Source organism: Falco peregrinus, chromosome 5 (assembly GCF_023634155.1).
Source record: "Falco peregrinus isolate bFalPer1 chromosome 5, bFalPer1.pri, whole genome shotgun sequence".
Taxonomy (NCBI): domain Eukaryota; kingdom Metazoa; phylum Chordata; class Aves; order Falconiformes; family Falconidae; genus Falco; species Falco peregrinus.
Window position 1 is genome coordinate 109,875,484 of NC_073725.1, and position 20,946 is coordinate 109,896,429.

The 20,946-nt window shown below is 44.8% G+C and overlaps 1 protein-coding gene across 1 annotated transcript in view; it reads left to right on the top strand.

Annotated features, from left to right (window-relative positions):
• Nucleotides 1–20,291, top strand: part of SUSD3 (sushi domain containing 3) — a 35,745-nt gene extending 15,454 nt beyond the window's left edge. The window contains exons 4-7 of the mRNA XM_055805203.1: nt 3,862–4,050; nt 5,536–5,683; nt 9,105–9,272; nt 19,628–20,291. Coding sequence (XP_055661178.1) covers nt 3,862–4,050; nt 5,536–5,683; nt 9,105–9,272; nt 19,628–19,841 — 719 coding nt within the window. The 3' untranslated portion in view covers nt 19,842–20,291. The remainder of the gene's footprint in view (nt 1–3,861; nt 4,051–5,535; nt 5,684–9,104; nt 9,273–19,627) is intronic.
• The last annotated feature ends 655 nt before the right edge of the window (nt 20,292–20,946 follow it).

A 20,946-nucleotide genomic window follows, 5' to 3' on the forward strand; every position in this document is an offset into this window, starting at 1 on the left:
ATGAAATAATCTGTTTATTTGCTGTAGCAAATGCTCTCCTTCTGTGTTGGCAAACAGCAGCAGCAGTTTCAAATACTTTTGGAACTCTTGGTGTGAAGTCAAGCTAAGTAATGCATTTGTATAAATCGGCTCTTGCTGTACAAGAAGCTGCAGAAGCAGCTGCAGGAACTGGAAGGTGTTGGGCCTTTGTGCCCAGACCAAACTGGCCGGCCAGTGGCTGATGGCCCCTCGGTTCCCCAGAGCTGATGCTGCGTGTTGACACAGTACGCCGGGGGGGACAAGGTGGTTTGTTAATCTTTTTCAGTGAGTAAAATGAACAGGCTGGAGTCCTTACAACTTCTGTTGGACTTCAAAGTAAATACATAAAAAAATATTTCCAGCCTTTGCTTCATAGGGACGTATCAGCAAGTGAGTTTTCTTTCTGAGCCTGGAAGTACAGCCAGCATCTGGGGGTGTCAGCAGAGCACAAGCCTGGGAGCAGGGAGCAACAGCGAGGAGCGATGGAGCTAGGTACCGGAGACACCCATCACGTCTGGGGGAGACTTGCCATGGAGCTAATCAAAACTAAGCAACGCATCATGAATTTTCATGTTTATTATAAACCATGTAGAAATGGCTGATAGGCTGTTAATTCCTCAAGCTTTCCTCCTAGCTTTAGGTGCTGGCTGCCAGGCGTGAATCTGGGGGGGTTGAGATGCAGCTATTGCAAAAGCTGCATTGCTGAGCAATAATTAGGGGTTTTATTCAATTTTATATTCCTGGATGCTAACAGTTACTGCAAACCAGGACCTGAATATGATATTTTCTGGTTATTTAGAAAAGAAATATAAATCAAGATGCAAATCTGATCAGCACAATCACTTAAGCAGTATTTGTGTTTTACTTCAGGCAGCAATACAGCCTCAAGCACGAACCTCAGCTGAAAACAAAACAAACAAACAAAAATACTACATCTAAAAAAGACAGTAATAAAATTCTTTGTTGTAGTAGATTTAGTCAGATAAACATGGCTGAAGGGTACTCAGAGGATAAGTCTATATGGAACAGCTGCTTATATAAATGTAAGAATGGAAGCTTACTTAAACAATGATTTTGGGGAGATGGAAGGGTAAAATTAACCTAGCAGAGAAGTGAATGCAACAAGTAACCACAAAAAACTATAGATAGTTGATAGGAAAGGATGCTAGAGCTTATGGGAGAGATTTTAAAACTGAGTTACTAGAAGACCATTGCTGATGGAAAAGTAGGGCAAGTTTTATCCTAAGATATTAATCCCAAACTTGGATGAAATCCAAAGCCATATGGCAAAAATCAACCTATGCATTTCAATAAAAGCATTTGTAAAAAGCAAAAAGTAGCGACACAATGTCTTGACTTCAGTGGGAAGAAATTGTTGAAAAGCTCTTGGAAGAAGAAGAAGAAATGGTATTTCTGCTCTGGCCTAATGCAGGTACATAAAATGGGATTCATGAACTTTCAGCTCGGTAGCTGTATAGAGGCTTTCAGGTTAGCTCTCCCTGGCTGTCGCGAACTGGGGTTCCTGCCCCAGTTACCATCAGATGGGAATGATCCTCTGGGGATGGCATCACGCTGCTACAACCCCAGCCAAAGCCAGGAAACATCCATAGTTTCATGGGACATTGGCTGTTAGGAATCTTCGTAGTGCTCAAGTGAAGAAAAACATTTTGCAGTCCACAGCTGAGGACTAATGCTGACAAGGTCAGGAACATTCAGAGGTTTTAATCACTTGGCATACACCGTCATGGGCAAGGACAGTGCAGGGAAGTGTCAAGAGCACCTGAACCAGCTACAGCTGCACCTGTTCCTCAGGATGGTCAATGTTGGATTAAGTGAAATATGCCTCGCAAGAAAGGTTCCAGTGCAAAATGGTCTATTCACTGGAGAGCAGAGACTGAGTAACGAGTCCAGGTAAACTGGCAGGTCTACTGGAAGCGTCTAATGTGGGCTGCTACGCTGGCTAAGCAGATGGACTTTGATTCAAATTTGGCTCTGAATTACTTTCTGCATCTCGTGCAGCTGGAAGTGTCACCGATGTGAACTCTAAGTACGTGATCTGGTACCTAAAAATAGCCTTGAAGTGTAAAATGCAAAAAGGTAGATATTTTGCAGCTTAGGACAATGGGGTTTCATGGTAAGTTTCTGAGTGATTAAAGTAAAAAGAAAAGCCCAAACTTGTAACACTCATCTGGAGTGAGGAGGAAGGCTGTGCAGCGCACACATCCAATGTGTGCCAGTAACAGCATGTTGGAGGGAAGGACAAGAGATGAAGGGGGATAACCCTCTAGAAAATATTTACTCTCATTGAGGCAAATTGCTGCCGTAGTAAGAGACTGAAAGAAGTGGCAAACCAAACAGAAATAATCTGCATGGAATTAAAGAGGTGCGTTTTTAAAAGCTAGTCCTTTGTGCATATTTACGTGGTGGATTAGACCAGTAATTGTCACTGTGGCTTTTATTTGGTCTTTTGCTGAGATTTCTTTGGGTTTGTTTTCCAAAGAAAGGGCGGGGGGGGGGGGGGGGGGTTGAGAGCATAGATAGGTGGTAACGCTGTCTGCTGCAGTTAGATCACAGGAACTTTATGTTAGTTAATGACCAGGAGAGAGTTTTAATATTAAAAATAAAATAGATTTGCTATCAACATGTGATTCTGTCAAGATGTTCTCAGGGAGGTTATTAAAACTCTACGTTTCTTTTTGCTTGTAAGTGTGGGAAGCATTATTTTCCCTGTTTTAATTTTTTTGGTGTCATAATAGCACTTGCAACCCTGGTCTTGCAACTGCAACACAGTTGTCTCGTGACTCTGCTGAAGTTGTTTGGAAATCCAGTGAAAGATCTCTGATGCAGAAGCAGTGCTGGTATTTAGTAACAGTTAAAAAAAAATAAATAATATGTAAAACAGTTTCCACATTCTGTCAGTGCACATGTACAAAACCAGAAAATGTATTTATTGTTGTTATCTTTGAAGTATAATATCTTGGATGTTTTATGTTGTCTTAATGAATGATCATTAAAATTTGTGTTTAAAGTGAGTGTGAAACGAGGATTGTTGTGACAATAAAACTCAATGTATAAATTAGTGGCTGACATTAGGTGGCTGAGAGAACAGCTCTGTGACTCAAAGAACAGCTGTGTGAACAAGACATAGAAAAGCTGAACGAATAAAACTGTACTAAAAATGAATGATATATAGTATGAAGCAGAGATCGTCACCTGAAAATGGAAAAAGAGTTGAACATAGATGTGCTGTAGTGTACGTCTCTCCCTGTCCCCTCCCTGTGGCTTTTGAACCCACTTGCTCATTTCAGCCGAGACCAACCGAGGCGCAGCATTCTTGAGAGATAGGAAGTTTCTGTAGGATCATGGAAGGATGCTACCAAGTAGACTGAAATGCTTAAATATGTGATCAGTTCATTAGATCTTGGAAAGTCTGCATGGGGGAAGATTTGTTATGAATACTCCCAGCATGAAAGATGCCAGCCTGAGTACTTAATTAAACACACAGAGTCTAACAAGACAGGAATCCATAGGAGACCACACCACTCGCAGAATGACTTTTTAAAAAAAGTTTAGTATGTACCAGCCAGAGCAGCTAATGTTGCAACATGCATAAAACCCCCCTTTGTGCCAGGGGTGAGAGCAGTGGAGCTGTTGAATGGCACCAGAGGGGGTTTGCCCTTGGGCTGGTACTTGGCAAAGCAGTCGGCATCACCCACCCCGAGGTCTGTTATTTGTTTTGACCATTGGCTTGGACTGATTTACAATCTGATCGCAATAAAACTTGAGTGAACCTTCGCTTTTGGCTCTGGCGCTGCATTGTCTCGCTTTGCTTTTGTTCTGCAGGGCAGTGCAGCCGCGTCTTCCCTCCCCAGCTCGGCACGCTGCAGATCATTCATGGCAATGGCACGGCCGTGGGGACGGTGATAACATTCCAGTGCTCTGCTGAGCACCAGCTGGATGGACCAGGCATCATCACCTGCATTTGGAAAGGGAATAGTACCCAGTGGACAGCCGGAGTGCCCTCCTGCAAGCGTAAGGTTCTTTCCAAACCGTTCCCAGTCCCTTTGGGCTGCATTGTGTTTATTTTGCTGTGCCTATCTCCTGCAACATTAGGATTAATGCTAGACATCTGTGCAAGGAAAAAGACAAATTCGATTTCTTTCAAAGGTGCCCCCACTGACTGTAATTGCGCTCCATGTGTGTTCTGACATCATCCATTATCATGACACAGAAAAGGCTCGGTCACATTTGTGCCTGATCTCACGTCTCCAACTCAGTGGTGTTGCACCCAGAGTAACCGTGGCTGTGTAGCTACAAGACTTATCCTTCTTTAGAAAATGTGTAGATATGACCAGCTAATGTGCAAGCATATTTGTAAACCTTCTAATCTCCTGCCATTCTTTTCTGAAGATATTTTTGCTGTAAAAGAAACACAGTGATAGTTTTTGAACAGTTCTAGGTTGCTGCCTGGGGGCAGCCACATGGGAAAGTTTCCGTATTGACAAATTGTGTTTGAGTGGCACCAACATTAACTACCTTCCATGCTGTGTTCCTTCTTTTTTATTATAAGGTTGTTGGTGATTTGACTAGAAGTAGGCTCAAGCAAAACACGGAGCTTTGAGAATCTCAGTTTGTGTCCTAGACCTTGTACAATTTTAAATCACTGGTAGATGGATCTTTTAGACACATATCGCGCTCTCACAAATTCAGCTATCCTTGTCTCTCATTCGAGAGATTCCATTAAAGAAAAATGAGAGGAATCCTTCCCTCCAGAGGCTGCAGATCGCTTGTGTGGAGCTCAGCTGAACCATTTCTGATGCTGGTCGTTGTGGCGCTGGAAGAACTAGATGAGTTTTGAAGCAACACACGCTTAGTGCTCCAAATGACTTGGCAGAGATATGTGTTGTCTGTGCCACACCACATTCCTACTCCTCCTTTTGTCTGGATAATGCACTTCCAGCATCAGATCACAGTGAACACTCAGCCCTGCAGATGCTGTCCCTTCTTCCATCCTGCATCCTTCCCCAAACAGAGGAAGACCTGTTCGCTGCCTGCCAAACAGGATGTTATTATGTGGAACTGTCCTTGTTCTAAAGGGCCGCTTTAAACCTGTTCACCCCATCAGTGCTTGGTTTTGCAGCTCCAGTCCTTGCTAACAATTGCTTATAAGTCTGCTAGCTCATCTGCATTTGATATGCCAGCAAAGTTGGGCTTTTTAGCTACTGCAGCGCTAAAGGCATTGTGTTTAATTGATTGCAGTGGTGAAATACTTGTGAACAATTCATTAGTAGCTTATAAACAGGAGATTTTAAAATAGCCTAATTTGAGGCTTGCATAGCTCTAAGCTGAAGCCAAGATGCTCTGGTACCTTGGCGTGTACTAGTGCAAAAATCCTCACTGAGCTATTATTAGCAGAAGTGTGAAGCAGGTAGATTTTCAGCATGGTTTAAGGAAAATGTGAAAGATAAATTCATGGGATGGCCTTAGAAACATGCTTCTGTGTTTGCTTTGCTGCAGCCATATCAAAATATGAGACTTTTGGATTTAAGGTCGCAGTGATTGCCTCCATCGTGAGCTGTGCTGTCATTCTGCTGATGTCCATGGCTTTTTTAACTTGTTGTCTCATCAAGTGTGTGAAGAAAAGTGAAAGGAGGAGAACTCAAAGGTATGTCAAGAAAAGATTTTTTTTTAAATGCTGTAAGACTGTACGTTGTATGGACCCCATTGCTGTGATAGCAGAGAGCTTCAAAGGACTCGGTGCTTACAACACTGCAATGCTGTTAATTACTTAAAATCGTTAATTTGTAGGTCAGGCTTTAGGCATAGAAAGGCTTGCAGTTCAAGAGTATTTAGGCACCTAATGTCTGTTAATATCAGATGACCTCAGTGAGCCCGGGCAGATCTGTATTTACCCAGGATTATGCAGAAGCTGAATATACACTTCTTATTTGCTGGCCCAGTCTCTCTCTCCTTGAATTATTTAAGATGGGCTGTGTTTTCCTGTCTTCTCTCTTTCTTTCCTTTTTTCCTTTGCTTTCCTTGAATACTGATGGGAAAATGAATCTACCCACATTGAAACCATCAGAGCCCTCACCATCGGCAAAGCATACTTACAGCTGTCGCAGCGCTGTTCTGGAGCGATGTAGGATTTTACCTTCTGGCTTGAAGTGCAAGTCAGCAGGCAGGATTACAGACAGGCATGGGAAGAAGTAAAATTTACCAATGCAGTCTGTTATAAAAGCTTGGCGAGAAGGGTGGCTGTGTGCCCCTGTCTGGCTGAACACGAAAGCTGAGTCACTGTTGTTCAGGAGAGCATCCATCCCCAGTCCCCTGCTGCTGGAGGCTTTCCGTGGGCTCTCCTTCGCTGGTCAGTGGGGTGGCACAGCCCCCGCCAGGCCAGCAAACTGCACTTCTGGTGGGTTTGAAGACTCTTCTTGCTTCAGAGGAGTGTTTGGCGCAAGGCAGGGCAGTGGTGGAATGGAAGGGACTGGGGAGGACATGAATGAAGGTCTCTCTGTGTAGAAGAATTCTAGAGGAATGAAGGCAGGTTAATTAACATTGATATTACACAGCTGTGGGCTGGCTTCAGGGGCGGTGGGCTGGCTGATGTGGATAATGTGCAGCTGTGGCTGGTTCCTGCTAAGCAGTTAAATAGCTCTAAGGGGGATGGAAGAAAAGCCCCCGAGGAAGAGAGACCTGGAAGAGGTAGAAGAGAAAGAGTGTGTGTGCCCTGGATGTAGGAGAGACAAGGAGGAGGCCCAGATGAGGAGACGCTGGCTGGGAGAGGAGCTGGGGAAGAAAGAATCCGGATGCAGCAGAGCCAAGGAGCAGGGTGGGCTGACCTGAAGAGGGTGGAGAAACAGCACGGCCAGTAGATGTAGATGAACTTTTGAAGCCTTGTGGGGGTTGGTGGCTGTGCAGAGGCAAGGCATGGGGACTGCTTATTGAAGTCCACCTGGGATGGGGTGGTAAAAGCCTTGTTGCAGCCGGCTAGTTTGGATAGTGCTGTGACATTTCTGCTCCAAGCTGTGTTTTATTTAGAGCTGCATGAGAACCAGCTTAGGAAGGAAATTCTGTCATATCAAAATCTGATTTGTAGCCAAAATACAGATTTTTCTGTTTCCGTTGGAAAGATTTTGTGAGGCAAAAAGTTGTTTGGTGTAATTCATAATACTAGGTTTTCACTGATAGCATGAAATAATTTTTGAAATCAAAGGGTTGATCGGTGTTTTTTGGAGTCGCCCTTTTCTTTTTAAGACTATTCCTATCAAAGTCCTTGTTTTTCACTTACTTTAAATCAAATTCTGTCAAAACTAGCTATTCGCATGACTTCTATGACTTGATACATTTTCTCTTACAAAAGAAAAGCCCTTCACAGCGGGCGTTGTGACCTGGTTCTGTCATCGGGACGTAAAGCGGTGCCCTTTGCTGGGAGGTTCTCAGCTCCCCCTGCCCTCCCTTCGCTGCTTCCTGAAGGAGCCGCTCCAGCGCGGCCATAGCTGAGCCCCGCTTCTGGGGGAGGAACCTCAGGGTGCTGTGGGCATCGTGTGGCTTGGCCCTGCTGTCAGAAAGCAACCGAGATGATGTAGAAACTGTCCAATGTTACACAAGAGAGTAGCACGTCCCTGTGTGGAACACGCTCAGCCAGTGCTGCAGAGCGCCAGGCGCGGTGGCCGCATCTCTGCTCTTGGTGTAGGTGGACGATGGGGGATCAACTTCTGGATGCACAAAGCATTAATCTGAAGAGGAGCTGCAGGCCTGATAATACCAAATGAGAATGCTTGGTAGGGGATTAGTTAATTAATAATAAATAATTAAATATTTAACTAAATACCAAGTCAGATAAATAAGTTAGACCATCTCTGAAAGAAAAGGCAGCCTGTACTTGTGGAGTGGGGAGGATGACCCGCTCTTGCCTCTAGCTTTGCAGTCTGCCCATCTGGGGTTTTTTTGGTATTTTGGGGTTTTTTTGGCTCTTACTTGGCCTACTAGAAAGAGGTCACCTCTGCCTACAAAGCTGTCTTACCAGGTGTCTGTTTGATGATCTTTGAAGTGCCATCTTGTATCTTATCCTTACGTTGGGAGAGAAAAAGGCCAAAGGGTGAAAATCCTCGCATAGCGTAGCCTCCCTGCAGACCTCATCCCGCGGCATGCGTGTGGCTGCCGTGTTCTTTGGCAGGAGCAGGGCTCTGCTCTGAGGGGACAGAAGTGACAACAAAATCCGCATTGCCAGCCCTCACAGTTTAATCTTGTCCCATCAGCTAGGGTGAATGTGATTCTGTGAACCTTAGACTTCTTTCAAAAACAAGAAAAGAAATTATGGGGGGGTTTATTTTATTTTTTTTCTTCAGTTGTAGAAAGCAATGAGAAGCGCCTTGAGCATTTCAAGAATAAAATCTTGACAGCGACTGAATACGCCCTGCTCTTAACAAAGGCAACATTACCTGCCTTGTCCTCCATTTTTAAGTCAGTTCATGTTTTCATCCTGCCTGGTGATTTTTGAACCCTTAGGAATGGCAAGTGCTGCAAAAATTCACAGAAAATAATTTATTTCAGAAAAAAAAAAAAAATGTACCCCATAAAATGGGGATGGCCTGTAGTCTTTTCACATACAACAGAATCTGGTCTGACATGTGTCACTGATGAAAGTCCATGAGATCATTGACACAACATCATGCCGTAAGTGACTTTCCCTATTCCTGTTGTCTCAAAATCCACTGAGCCAAATTGACAAAATTATTGGGGTTTTGTTCCTTTGAACTATCCACAGGTGCCCATAAGAAAATTGCTCGTTTGTTTGTTTTGCTTTTTTTTTTTGAGGAGTGCTGGGAAATACTTAAAATAACACTGTTTTACAGAATAATATTTATGCTTTTTAAGAACCCTCTGCCTTAAGGTCTTTAGGCAGGTATTTGAGTCTTTGGAAATTTGGCTTACGCTTGAAGTTCAGCATGTGTTTAAGTGCTGTCTTCAGTAAACCTGAATTTAGATTTAAACTCTCATGAGTCGGGGCTGCGGTCATATAAAAGTTGGGATATTCAGCCATTGATCCCACTCACGTATTTTACCCCTTGCTTTATTCACAGAGATATGCAGCTGTGGTACCAGCTCAGAAGCGAAGAGCTAGAGCACATGCAAGCTGCTTACTTTGGTTTTAAGGGAAGAAACAATAACAACAACAACAAGAAACTCAGGAATAAATCCGTATTTGGTGATATGACTAACATGGCGTACGATAACCAAGGCTTCTATAGGTAAGGCTATTAAAACGCAGTGGGTTTGAATGAGTTTGTCAAACAGATTTTAGAAGGACGAATCCTCAACAAATGCATTTTAAAGGGATGCCCCTGAAGGGGATGTGATGCCAGTGGACTGCCAAGGCTTGTTCTTGAACTTGCCTGTCTTGTGGGGAATTAATGTTTCCAAGAGTTGAGACAGCAGAGGAGCTGAGCGTGACCTCTCTCCTCACAGCTCTTTTCATCTATCCCCACTAGTACTTGATTAAGCCTGGTCTGCAGGGGAGGTTGCACAAGATTAACGGGAGAGAGGTTTTTAATTGGCTTTGTTAAATTGATGCTAAACTGTAGCAGGAAAGTCACTGTTCCATATTGGTTAGCAGTACCAAGGTGCTGGCTTGCCTAAGAGCCTTAGGAGAGGAGGTAGCGCAGGACACCTGGGGCCATGGTGTGGCTCAAGGTGAGCGTCAAGTACTGCCATTTATCCTTCAGCGACCACGAAAGCTGTCTTGAGAAATACTTTTTGTTATCAGGGCGTGCGGGGCAAGCACAACAGGGTCCTCGTCCACAAGCGCGGGAGCCCTGCCTCTCAGGGAGCCCGAAGAAATGTCCACACTGAAATAAAATGCCTCCTGTCCCATGGATGGTGGGCATAGGTATTTTGTGTGTCGGTTCAAAATTGCCTCTGAACGTGTCCAGGTGTGTTACGCTGGCTGTGTGTTGCTAACAGAAGAAAAACAGAAAAATGAATACACGCTCAATTCTAACAGCTGTTTTGCTGTTACCATTCATATAAACACATGTCGTTGTGTCTTTTATATCCTTCGGGTTCTGCTTCGTCGTCATGCACGATTCTTGTTTGCCTTTAATTCACTGCTCACTTGTACAGCTTTTATGTACGGCATATCTGTGATTTCTAGTGGTTACCTGCAGAAAACAATTTAATGCAGATTATAAACCAGCTTCCATGTCACAGTGCAGCTGGAAATTATATTTAAATGGAGCACTTGCGCAAAAGTCTGTTGGCTGCTTAATCAATTCCTAGCTTTGGGTGACCTCAGGAAGATGTATAAAGCTAATTAAATGCTGATTATAACCCAAACAGGTTTTTAGAAGACTCAGGATGCAATTTTTAATTTTGGACAGCTTCAATCTGCTGCAATGTTAATGTTTTGTATAAGTGTAATCTGCTTTTAAAATATCATGGATAAACTTATAAAGGGCTGTAAACAGAGGTTAGCGCTCTGCTGGAGCCTCGAGCTCCTTCTGGCTGCTTATCTGCACCGCTCTGTGCAGCAGAAGCTGCCGTATTATGTTTACCAAATTCTCTACACCTTTTCTTAACTACAAGTAGCAGGGAATATACAATTTCTCTGGATAAGCAGCTTCTCTGGGGCCAGAAATCAACGAGTTTATTATTTCTTTAGAAAACTAGAGAATGTATGAACTTCAGTGGGGAACTGCAGAGGGCAGGAGGAGGAAAGCCTGTAAGCTGCTCTTTGCCTACACAGACCAACACGCACGCTGCATTAAATACTGGTGCACGTACCCACCTCCTGATGCGTGAGATCCACTATTAATCAAGGTCTACTGTGTTTCCACCACGCAGGGGTGATGTGATCCTGGCTAATCACTAGCCAGAGCAAAAATCAGCTAGGAGAGCAGGTGTGTTGGTCTGTGCCCCCAGAGCCAAAAGTCTGGCCATTTCACACGGAAGTGAGTGCTGCTTCTAATCAGAGATGGAAATAGCATTGAAGCTGTGGCAGACTCTGAATAAGACTGTCTTGGAATTGCTGTAGAAACACGTGTGACCTTTCATCAGTTTGTACCTTGTTCCCTTTCTTGACTCAAATAAGATCTATTTAATCAAGGTTAGTAAAAGATGCTAATTTGTACTGTTTAATTCTGTAAAATGGATATATGCACAGGATGAGGTGTGGGAATTCTGCTAATGTATTCATGCCAACTCTTGGAGACAACAAATGATCTGTCAGCTTTGTGTTTCACTTGCAAGACGTATTTTTTGTGTGTAGCGAATTAGGCTACGTTTCTGTACTCATCCTGCGCTCATCCAGCTTACCGGGAACAGCAGGACAGTGTAGGCAAATCCCTGGGGAGGTGCAAATGTGAAGCTGGCTAATGCTGAGAAGCATGAAAGGGCATGTTCACTGCCTGGGTTATTTCCATGGTGCCTTTCTCTATGTGAAGTGGACGCACTGTCAGCCTGTGCTTGGAGGAAATCTCTAACTGTGTGGGTGTTGCTGTAGTGATGGAGCTGCTATAGCATTGATTGCCGGAGGAGGTAAATAAAGGCATGCAGCATGGTTGGAAAAAAGCAGGAAAACTGAGGGCAAGCAAGCCCAAAGGAAAGATTCTGTATATTGCCACGTGCACGTGAAGCTCGGTGTGTGCCCGTGGTCATGAACAAGCAAAAAGAAAATTTAAACAAGGTTTCTCAAGGAAGGTTCAGATTTGACACTAGGAAGCATTTCCTTACTGAGAGGGTGGTCAAACCCTGGAACAGGCTTCCTGGGGAAGCGTTCGATGCCCCAAACGTGTCCGTGTTCAAGAGGCATTTGGACAATGCCCTGAATAATTTGCTTTAACTTTTGGTCAGCCCTGAATTGGCCAGGCACTTGGACTAGATGATCGATGTAGGCCCCTTCCAACTGAAATGTCCTATCCCATCCATTTCAGATGTTTGGAGGAATTTGTGCAATGCATCGCTAGACCTCCAAGCAAATCAGAAATCCTACTTTGCTTTTCTAATAAGGCACTGTCCTAGGAAGCAGGCGAGACTGATGGTTCTGTCCCTGCCTCTCTCAGGGCTGCAGTGCATGTGGTGTGCTCCGCTACAGCCGTGGGAAGCGGCTCTGCAACCCACGGAGGAGGGGGAGGCTGAGAGATGAGTGGTGCCTGCGTCTGAGAAAGGAGGGGGCAGAGGCTTGGCAATTCAAGTCATTTTTACGATAGCATTTCCTTTTCTTAAAGAAAGCTTCTGCTGCTTCTTCCTGTAACATATGTAACATTCTTCTTCAAGGAAGAGTGAGAACTCCTCCACCCTTGAAGAGGACCCTCTTGAGCGTATCTTAGTCTATTTTTGACTAGAAATAGATGTAGGTTGTGCTGCTTTTCAGGCTTAATTGAAATAGATTTAGAGATTAACTAGAGATTAATATTCTGATTCACTACTTTGAGGATCAACAATACTGTAAGAACAGATAAAATAAAAAGCCAATTCTTTCATATCTGTATTTCAGATAAAATAAAAAACCAATATGAAATAAAACAAAAAGGCAATTCTTGCAGCCAGGTAAGATATTTGTTATGGTTTACAGAGTAATGTAGGATTAAAAAACTATCACCTGTTAAAGTGGAGCCTTCGTATGCTGATGAGATAATTTTGGCTGTAACAAGGAGACATAATGTGGATGCAGAATGCTGATGTATAGAAGCTATAAATAATGTAGAAGCCCAGCTGTTGGGCAGAGGTTAGTGCTGTTCCAGACCTGTCTGCCACAAAATGAGATTTTTTTCCCCCATGTGTTTGAAATATAGAACAAATGCAATAAATGTGTAGTTTTGCAGGGAAATGTTGAATCTTAGTGGCAACTACTCTAATCATAATGATCCCATTCTGGCTTCTTGAAGAAATTGCTTCAAAGGGCTGAGAAATATGTCTACAAATACCTGGGATCATTAACTACAGAGCGCAGACACTGTTGATGCTTCCCCTTCCGTTTGGATGTAAGGATATGTAAGGATGTAATGAGGATAAAAATACCAACTTTTAGCAGAAAGTCTTGTATGCAGGAGCTGTAAGCTGCAAATACAGTGTATTTGCTCTTTTATAATATTTGAACAGCTCACAAATGTTGAGCAGGGGAAGACAAGTTGCAAGGCATGGGGCCACTGGGAGGGACACGTTTTCCCCAGCGTCGCTTCTGAGAAGCGGAGAGCGTAGAGCAGAGATAGCAGGTTGCTGCGCGAGGCAGAGGTTTGAGGCAGATTAGCTGAAGAAAAGGGTCTGCTGTCTATGGGAGGGAGATTAGCGGCAGCTCTGGGCCACGTAGTTAGGGGAGAACAATGTGCATGAACCTCCAGAACAGATCCCCAGGAGGATTGCTAGGCAGAGGCAGGGCTTGTCAGCACGGGGGTGTATTGGGAATAGCTCTCAGCCCAACTGCAGCGTGTATCGGGAGAAAAGCCTAAAATCAGTAAATTGTATTCTGCTGTCTTTAATATTTTGATTTAAAAGTCTTCATCATTCTGCATGAGAATGAAACCAGGACTGTTGGCATTGTTCGTCCAAAGTGAGAGACCTTCCACACAGCAGCAGGAGCACTGCACCTGCTTGGGGTTAGAAGGCACAGTGGTCTCACTGGGAGAGCCCCCAGCACCAGGGACGTTCGGCATTGCAGAGGAACTGGCGTTTGAAACGCCATGCTGGGTTTAAGAGGTCTTGTGAAATGTGTGTTTTCCTGAGCAACACATTATTTTTGACTCTGCTATTTTCTGATGAAGAATAATAGCTGGCCTTGCAGTAATACTTCTCTGGAATAATTGCTTGGGCAACCACCACCTGAGATAACAGTCCTCTTCCACCCCCTGCAAACATCCAAGTGGGGGAGCTTGGACGTGGTCAGCTGCCTGAGCAGGCAGGTTGTCCCCACCCCTGTGACAGGCATGGGCTAGATTATCAGTAAAGAGAAGCTTAATGACAGCTATCCTTTCTCTGTGCCAGCTACCGGCAGTGTCTGAGAGACGGAGGAGAGTGTGTCGGTAAGAGATGATATTAAAGAAACCAGTGTTGAAGTGTGGGGCCAGCCTAGCGCGGGTGCGGGGGTGCACTCACCAGGTGCCATGGGGCAGCTGTAGCTCTTCCCCAGGTGAATGGTTGGTGCAGGTGGGTTGAGGCAAGTTTGGCCTTGGGGTCCCCTGCCTGGAGTAAGGGGGAGAAACTCTAGTGGCTTGCCAAACAGCTGCTGCCTCTTCCATTCAGTAGTCCTAGCCATCCTTTAAGAGAAACCATGAAAACATGCAGAATCTAGTGTAACCGTTGTGAGAGTGAGCAAATAGCAAACCCTTTCTGGCACGCAAAGATGTTTAAAAAACCTGGGCAATCCACTGTCTGAGTGGTAGCGTGTTTATATATCAGCATGTGCAGAAAGATAGCTGTCCCAGAAGAAATACAGATAGCTAGTAATAACGAAAAGCTGAGAGAGCTTGTTTCAGTTCACATCAGCTTCCTAATTATGGTAAGAAACAGCCACACCTAGGGGAGCATCTGTTTTCTCTGCTTTTTCAGCATAGCAGTCCTGTAACCTGTCCTGGAATAGATACTCCCTGTACTCGGGGATGTGCTGTTGCTTTGCAAGGGAGAACTGGTGGTCCGATATTTTCCACACTCAAGGAGAACTGGAGTTACCTGTAGACTAACTCCTTTTCACCCTCTGTTAGCTAAGACAATGACCAGAAAGAAACTAGTCCAGCTCAAAAATACATCTGAAGAGCAGCAGAGATATTTGGCGATATTTTTTTTTTTTTTTCCTGGTGTGGAAACATTTGGAAGAAGTTGTGCATTCCAAATTTGGACTGTTTTGAGGTGAATTATTTTACACAGCTCTAGGCTAAGTTATAAAACATTCTCTATGAAGTAGCTGATCTGACTGCAGGATTGAGTCGAATAGAAAAGCCTGTGTCTCAGCAGGTCTAAAGTCCTCCTTTCAGATATCCACTACAGCTGGAGCATATTATCAAGAAGAAAAAAAGACTTTTCTGCAGAGAAACAGGCTAGTATCTTCTCCCGCGGAAGATATTTTTAGTGCCTGAAATTTTTGTACTGGAGCCCTTTCTGACTACAAGATGCATTACCAGTGTACCTGGCAAAAAACAAGTAAGGACAATCCAACAACAAAGATGTCCAAGTGAAAAGTTTTTGCAAAAAATCCAAAGCCAGCATGCTTTTAGGAGAGGTAACTCAACTTTTTCAGTCAGTCCAAGAAGGCTGGTGAAATTAGCTCATAGCTTTGGCCTCTACAGTAAATTGGAATGTGTTTTCTTTTTCTCTTTGATTTAGTGGCTATAATGGTTGAAGTTTCCCGCTACCTTGTGTAAAGCGTTGCAAGGAAGGTGCAAATCAGAAACTTGTGTTGCTCTAAAAGGTGTTCATGCCTGCCCAGGCTTGCTGAGGAGCATGGCTGTAAGCCAGAGGATGTTCTAGGAGTATGGGCAAGATGGGATGGGACATTCGGCCGCATTCCTGCCTTGCCCTCTGCCCCCATGAGGGCACTTTCCCAACTGCTTTTCCCCTCTGAACACCTAAGTAGAAGAGATGAAAAAGCTGAAGGATTGGTGCCCTTCTGGCAGCAGGATGGTGTGGTGTAGGTTTACCACAGTGAAGGGGGACAACACTTGAGGAAATACCCATGTGGAGAGACTAGCTGCTGCAAAGCTCGATGGAAGACATAAGCAGAACAAGAAAAAACCACCAGGACACCTAGAATGACTGCCAGGAAATGCATCAGTGGGAGAATTAAGAAGGCAAAACATCTTCTACAACAGTGACTTAGTGCCAGGCTGTTGGAGGTCCTAGAGAAACCAATTTGTCTGGGTGCTTTTGAAGGTCAGCAGTCTCACCAGAGAGCTGGACCCTTCACCCTGTCCAAAAGACACATGCGTTTTCTTTTAGGATCAGCCTCACTGTCAGAAATTGCTCTTGTTTGTCTGAAAGCGTGGGCACGCCGAGCTCAGCCCGGGCCTGCTGGCTCCCACCGCCCGAGGCTGCGCTACGTGCGCGGTACCATTTGCACAGTGGACCTGAATGTCTGCGCGGGCATGGATGTGCCCCCCCAGCTCCCAGGCTTCAACTGCAGCAAGCCAGCAGCGGGCTGCTCCCGGGGCCGCAGGAAGAGATGTAGGACCGATCAGCGCTGTGGTGTTTAATGCTTTGTTACACAAAGCATCCAGTGAAATGGCTGCAGAGAGCAAATGACCTGTTTGAGAATTGTAATTCATTAATGTGTATCCCTACACACGCAATGGCTGACTGAGTGGTGCTTAGGACCGGAGGGGAGGAGACCCAGCACAGGAGAGGGGCAGATTTCCTATTCAAGCTTTTATATAGATTGTCCCACCTCAAGCTTCTCTATTTGTGTGTGTGGGGGGGGTCCTTTCTAGTTTGTTATTACCATGCTCTGTGTTCCCCACCACCACCTTTCAGAGACTAAAATCTTCCAGTACCTTTTGACACAAGTTTCAAAGAAAGATCAGGCAGGGGAAGTGAGCTGTGGTTTCGTCTTGGGGCCCTGCCACAAAGGGCAGGATAGCTGGCTGCTGTAGTGTACAGATTTCTGAATTTCAATCTTAATTGTCATCGCAGTGAGCGTGGAGGGTGTGTGCGCAGCAACATGTGCTTTCAATAAAGCTGCTGCTGTTGTTTTCATAATGCTTCCATGATTACCCCAGTGTCTTGTACAAAATCATCAGATATACAGCAACAAAAAAATCCCCTCCCATCCTCCAGTATAAAAACCTCTTTTCAGAGGCAGTGCCAGCACCAGGCAGCATTGTGGCAGCCCCACTGCCCTGAGTTCTCACACTTCTCAGATGTCCCGTTAACAGCATTTTCCCCTCCAGCTAGGAACAGCTCTCAAGTCACACAAAGCAAAATTCTTGTGAATCCTCTAAAACCCATTGACAAATGCTATGGTGGCTGTTCTTCTCCCCAGATGGAGCTCTGGCCTTATCTGTCAAATAAAGTCTGTCCTTGTCAAATGTATTGTGCATCTAGCCAGGCTGTTCAGCACCTAGCATCCTTGGGTGGGTTTGCATTTCCAGATAACAGCACGGGGAGGTCTTCTAATCCTCTTACCTTGATGTTTTGAAGTGGCCCAGCTGGAAACTGGAGTTAAGGAAAGTTGAAGAGCTTGAAAAAAAGTCAACCTTATTTGGGATAAAGTACTGAACTCCAGGGGATGAAAGTGCAAACTGCAGGCTGCACCTGACTGATAGCCATGCAAGCAGAGGGGAGCCCACTGTGCATATTTATCTATCCCTTGTTGACGCTGCAGCCCTCTCAACAGCTCTTCTCAGCCTCCGCTTAGGTGCAACTTCACTGTCCCTCTTGACATCCACAGGGTTCGAAGTACTGGAGTGAATGCGGGGTGCCTGCTGTCACCTTACCCTAGACTTATTTCAGTCAGTGGAAGCTTAACAGTGCCTGAAATGGGAGGAAGAGGTTGCTTAGTCGGTATACTATATGGTATATACTGTATCTTTACAGTATAGCTGTCCTCCAAGCACAGTTTTAACCAGTTTGGCTTTCTGAGTTGGTAGTGTGCTGTGGGTATATTGCAGAGTTCCACAGTGCAGAGCTTTATAGAAGAAAACATCAGAATGGGATGAATTCTGCCCAGGTAAACTCTACTGCACAACAACCAGAATACCTAGATTTGACCTATAATCCTGGCAGGGCGATTTGCAAAGGCTGTGGCTACCCCATGCAAAACTTTATCCCTGATCTTCTCCTTATCGTGCTCTTTGGATTTGATTTTTATTTTGTAACTATTGACTACCACCTCAAAAAGACAGGACTGAGTTCCTCGTACTATATATGTGTGTATATATATATATAAATAATTCCCAGCAGCAGGTATCTCGGAAGATTTTCTTTCAGCAGTGTTACTCCATGTAGCTCCTGTTCCCTGATGACAAGCCACAGGGGTACTCAGGTAGGTGTTCCAGCGTCCAGCGCAAAGGTACTTGAGGGCTTGTTGATGCACTGAGATTAAAAGGCACAGTTAAAACAGTACAGGTCAGTGCAAAGTGGGCTAAAGCTACCGGGCTGGGTTTTTTTAAGAAATAGATGCGTTTGTCATTGTCCAAATTACAGTTGGGTAAATTCTTCTCATCTGCGCACCTCCATGATGAATATATTCTAACTACACCGATACAGTGCCTTGTCACATCTAACACAGAGGTGTTTTAAGATCCCTTTACACTATCTGACTGTAGCTCATGCCCCGAATAGTTTTGTAATACAGCTTTCCAGTGAAGAGCAAGATTTATTCTCCTTTACAGGAAAGATATATCTGCAGTATATCTACTCTGTACCAGAACAGCAAGCCCTCGGTTATTTGGTTTTATGTTCTGTTATTCCCCTGAGGTTCCTATACGTATGCACGTTGTGTGTGAGAGCATTTCTGCTGGTTTTCTGCAACTGATACTTGCAGAATGCAGCTTCTATTTCCTGACCGGCTTTTCATGTACGAGTGGGTAAGACTGCGTTACCCTGGATGTGGGTGTGCAGGCTGCTGCATTCAGTGGCCAACGCCGATGGCTTCGGAGAAAGCGAGAGGAGCCACGTGAGCCAGCTCCTCACCTGCAGTGAATGTGGGACAAGCAACCTCAGCATCTGCCCTGCGTGCAAGCAGCTGCCGTGGAATAACTGATGTTTTACAAAAGCCCACACACTCAGGCTACAGTAATTTGGCACAAACCCAAAAGGGCTGCGTCTTACCCGCTCCTGCCTTGCAGAGCTGTGTGCTTAAAGCCCACTGCATCCATCGTGCCTCTTGCAGCAGAGTTCAACAACAAGCTCATCCCATCTCTCCATTTTCCTGAGCGAGTTGCGTATAATTCACTGAGTATCTTTTCAGCAGCTCTGCGATCTCTTGCTGCTGCTGCTCTGCCCACACCAGCCACTGCTGGGTTATTTGCTGTCTGGGTCAGCAGCGGGGCAAACCCTCCTTTCCCAGTGTGGAGAGGTGGGGTGCGGGATGGATCAGTGGCCACCAGTGCTGCATACATGCACAGCTGGTAAATGCAGCGTCCCAGCCTGTGGTCCCCTCTGGGAGGGCCAGGCAGTAGCCAGGTGAGGCAGCCATGGGCTAGCACAGGTCGTGATGCAACTGCACTGCAGCAGCATTGCTGGCAGCTCCACAAATAGCACCTCAAACCCCACCGAGCACAACTGGCTCTTGGGCTCCCAGCAGCGCTCGGAGAGCCAAGCAAGGACTTTCCTTCTGCACCAGTCTCAGCATTCATGTGTTCTTGGTAATATTCTCCAGATAGTGTAGCAGTCAATTGAAGCTGGGGACTCTTTTGGTGGAAAACAAACACGTAACATCTGCCCCAACCCCAAATAAAACCAACCTCACAAGTCTTTTTCAGGGTCTGCATCAGCTTTTACGGAAATACAATTATTTGCCCAACTGTGGCCAACTGGTTTTGATGCTAGGAGAAGTGAGTCCTTATGTTACAGCACAAATTGTTTGCAAAATGTCTGATGTGCAAATAAAATGGATTAGAGAGTTCTGTGTTCTCACCAGAGCAAATGAAACAGAAATAATTTTTTTCCTTCATGCTTACAGGTTCCAGGAGGAGTGGACTCGGGACACTGTAGCTCCTGGGTGTTGCAAAGACACCAGTCGTCTGCCTAAGTTCACCAAGAGCGGTAGTGCGCCTGTGAAACAAGCTGTACCAGGACACAACACTGCAGTACAGGCAGTGAATTCAATACATGTCGTTGAAGTCTATGGGCATAAGGATAGTTATAACAAACCAAGCTGTCAGTTACCTGGATAGCTGGTGTCTGAGATACAATCGCTCCTCTGGACCAAAAAGAAATTTGCAGAGAAATACGTGCCTTAAAGACAACATAGAAAGTTAATTATTCATATGAGTTTGAAAGTTTTCTATATTCTAAGATGGTTATTTAACAGAAATGCTTCAAAGTCTGATACAAATGAAAAAGAAAGGAATGTTGAGGCTGGCAGGCCGTAGCTATTCTCTATGGTGTGCTATGTGTTATGACCACGGCAGAAGCTTAATGTCATTGTTCTGTACCTCTAGAGAGAAATGGTAGCCAGTTTGTCTATTTGCCTCATACAAAGTCACTGATGATAATTACACATGCGTAAGATTCCAACCTTCTTTTAACCAGTGTTTTTTGTAAGCATTTCAGAATGAAAAATCCCCCATATTTTTACACAGTAGTATGATAGAACTGCAATAAAATTCTGTTTTTAATTAAAAGCCCCCGTTGTTTTCTATCAGGAAGGCCTTTTTGTTTAATTCATCTGTTCCGCATGTAGAGACCACGTGAGACCGGGTGCAGCAGAGGCACATCTTCAGGTCCACCAGCCTGTCGGAGAGGGGAGAGCGTACGGAAGGATGTGCAGCCTTGCTGTGGCATGCTTTGCCCTGCGAGGGAGCATACATACCATGGACACCTATACCTGGTGTACGTGCCAAGCTGGTGTGGGGGCTTGTGGCTGGGGAAGGCAGTGCAGCCTTCCTGGAGCAGCGTGGCTCAGACGGTGGCTGCAGCATCCCTGGGAGAGCACTCTAAATAAAGGGGTGATGTAGTTTTTTGGAAACCTGCATTCCTTTCCTATTATTCATGTGTTCACTGTGTGAGGAAACAAGTTTTTTTTTTCCTCGTTTTGTCCATTTTGTATAGTCAAATTACTGATATGGCTCTTACTCTGCTGTTTGTGTGCACACACGTGTATCTTATAGTTACAGTATAGTTACTCTTCCTCAAGTTGAAGCCTTATTTATTCTTCTGTCATCAGCTGTCTAATGGGTATCATCACATTCCTGTCATGATGGAAATACGATCTTATTGCAAGTTCCAGTAATTGTTGTATTGTATATACCACTTGTTATGAATCGATTATCCTCTTAA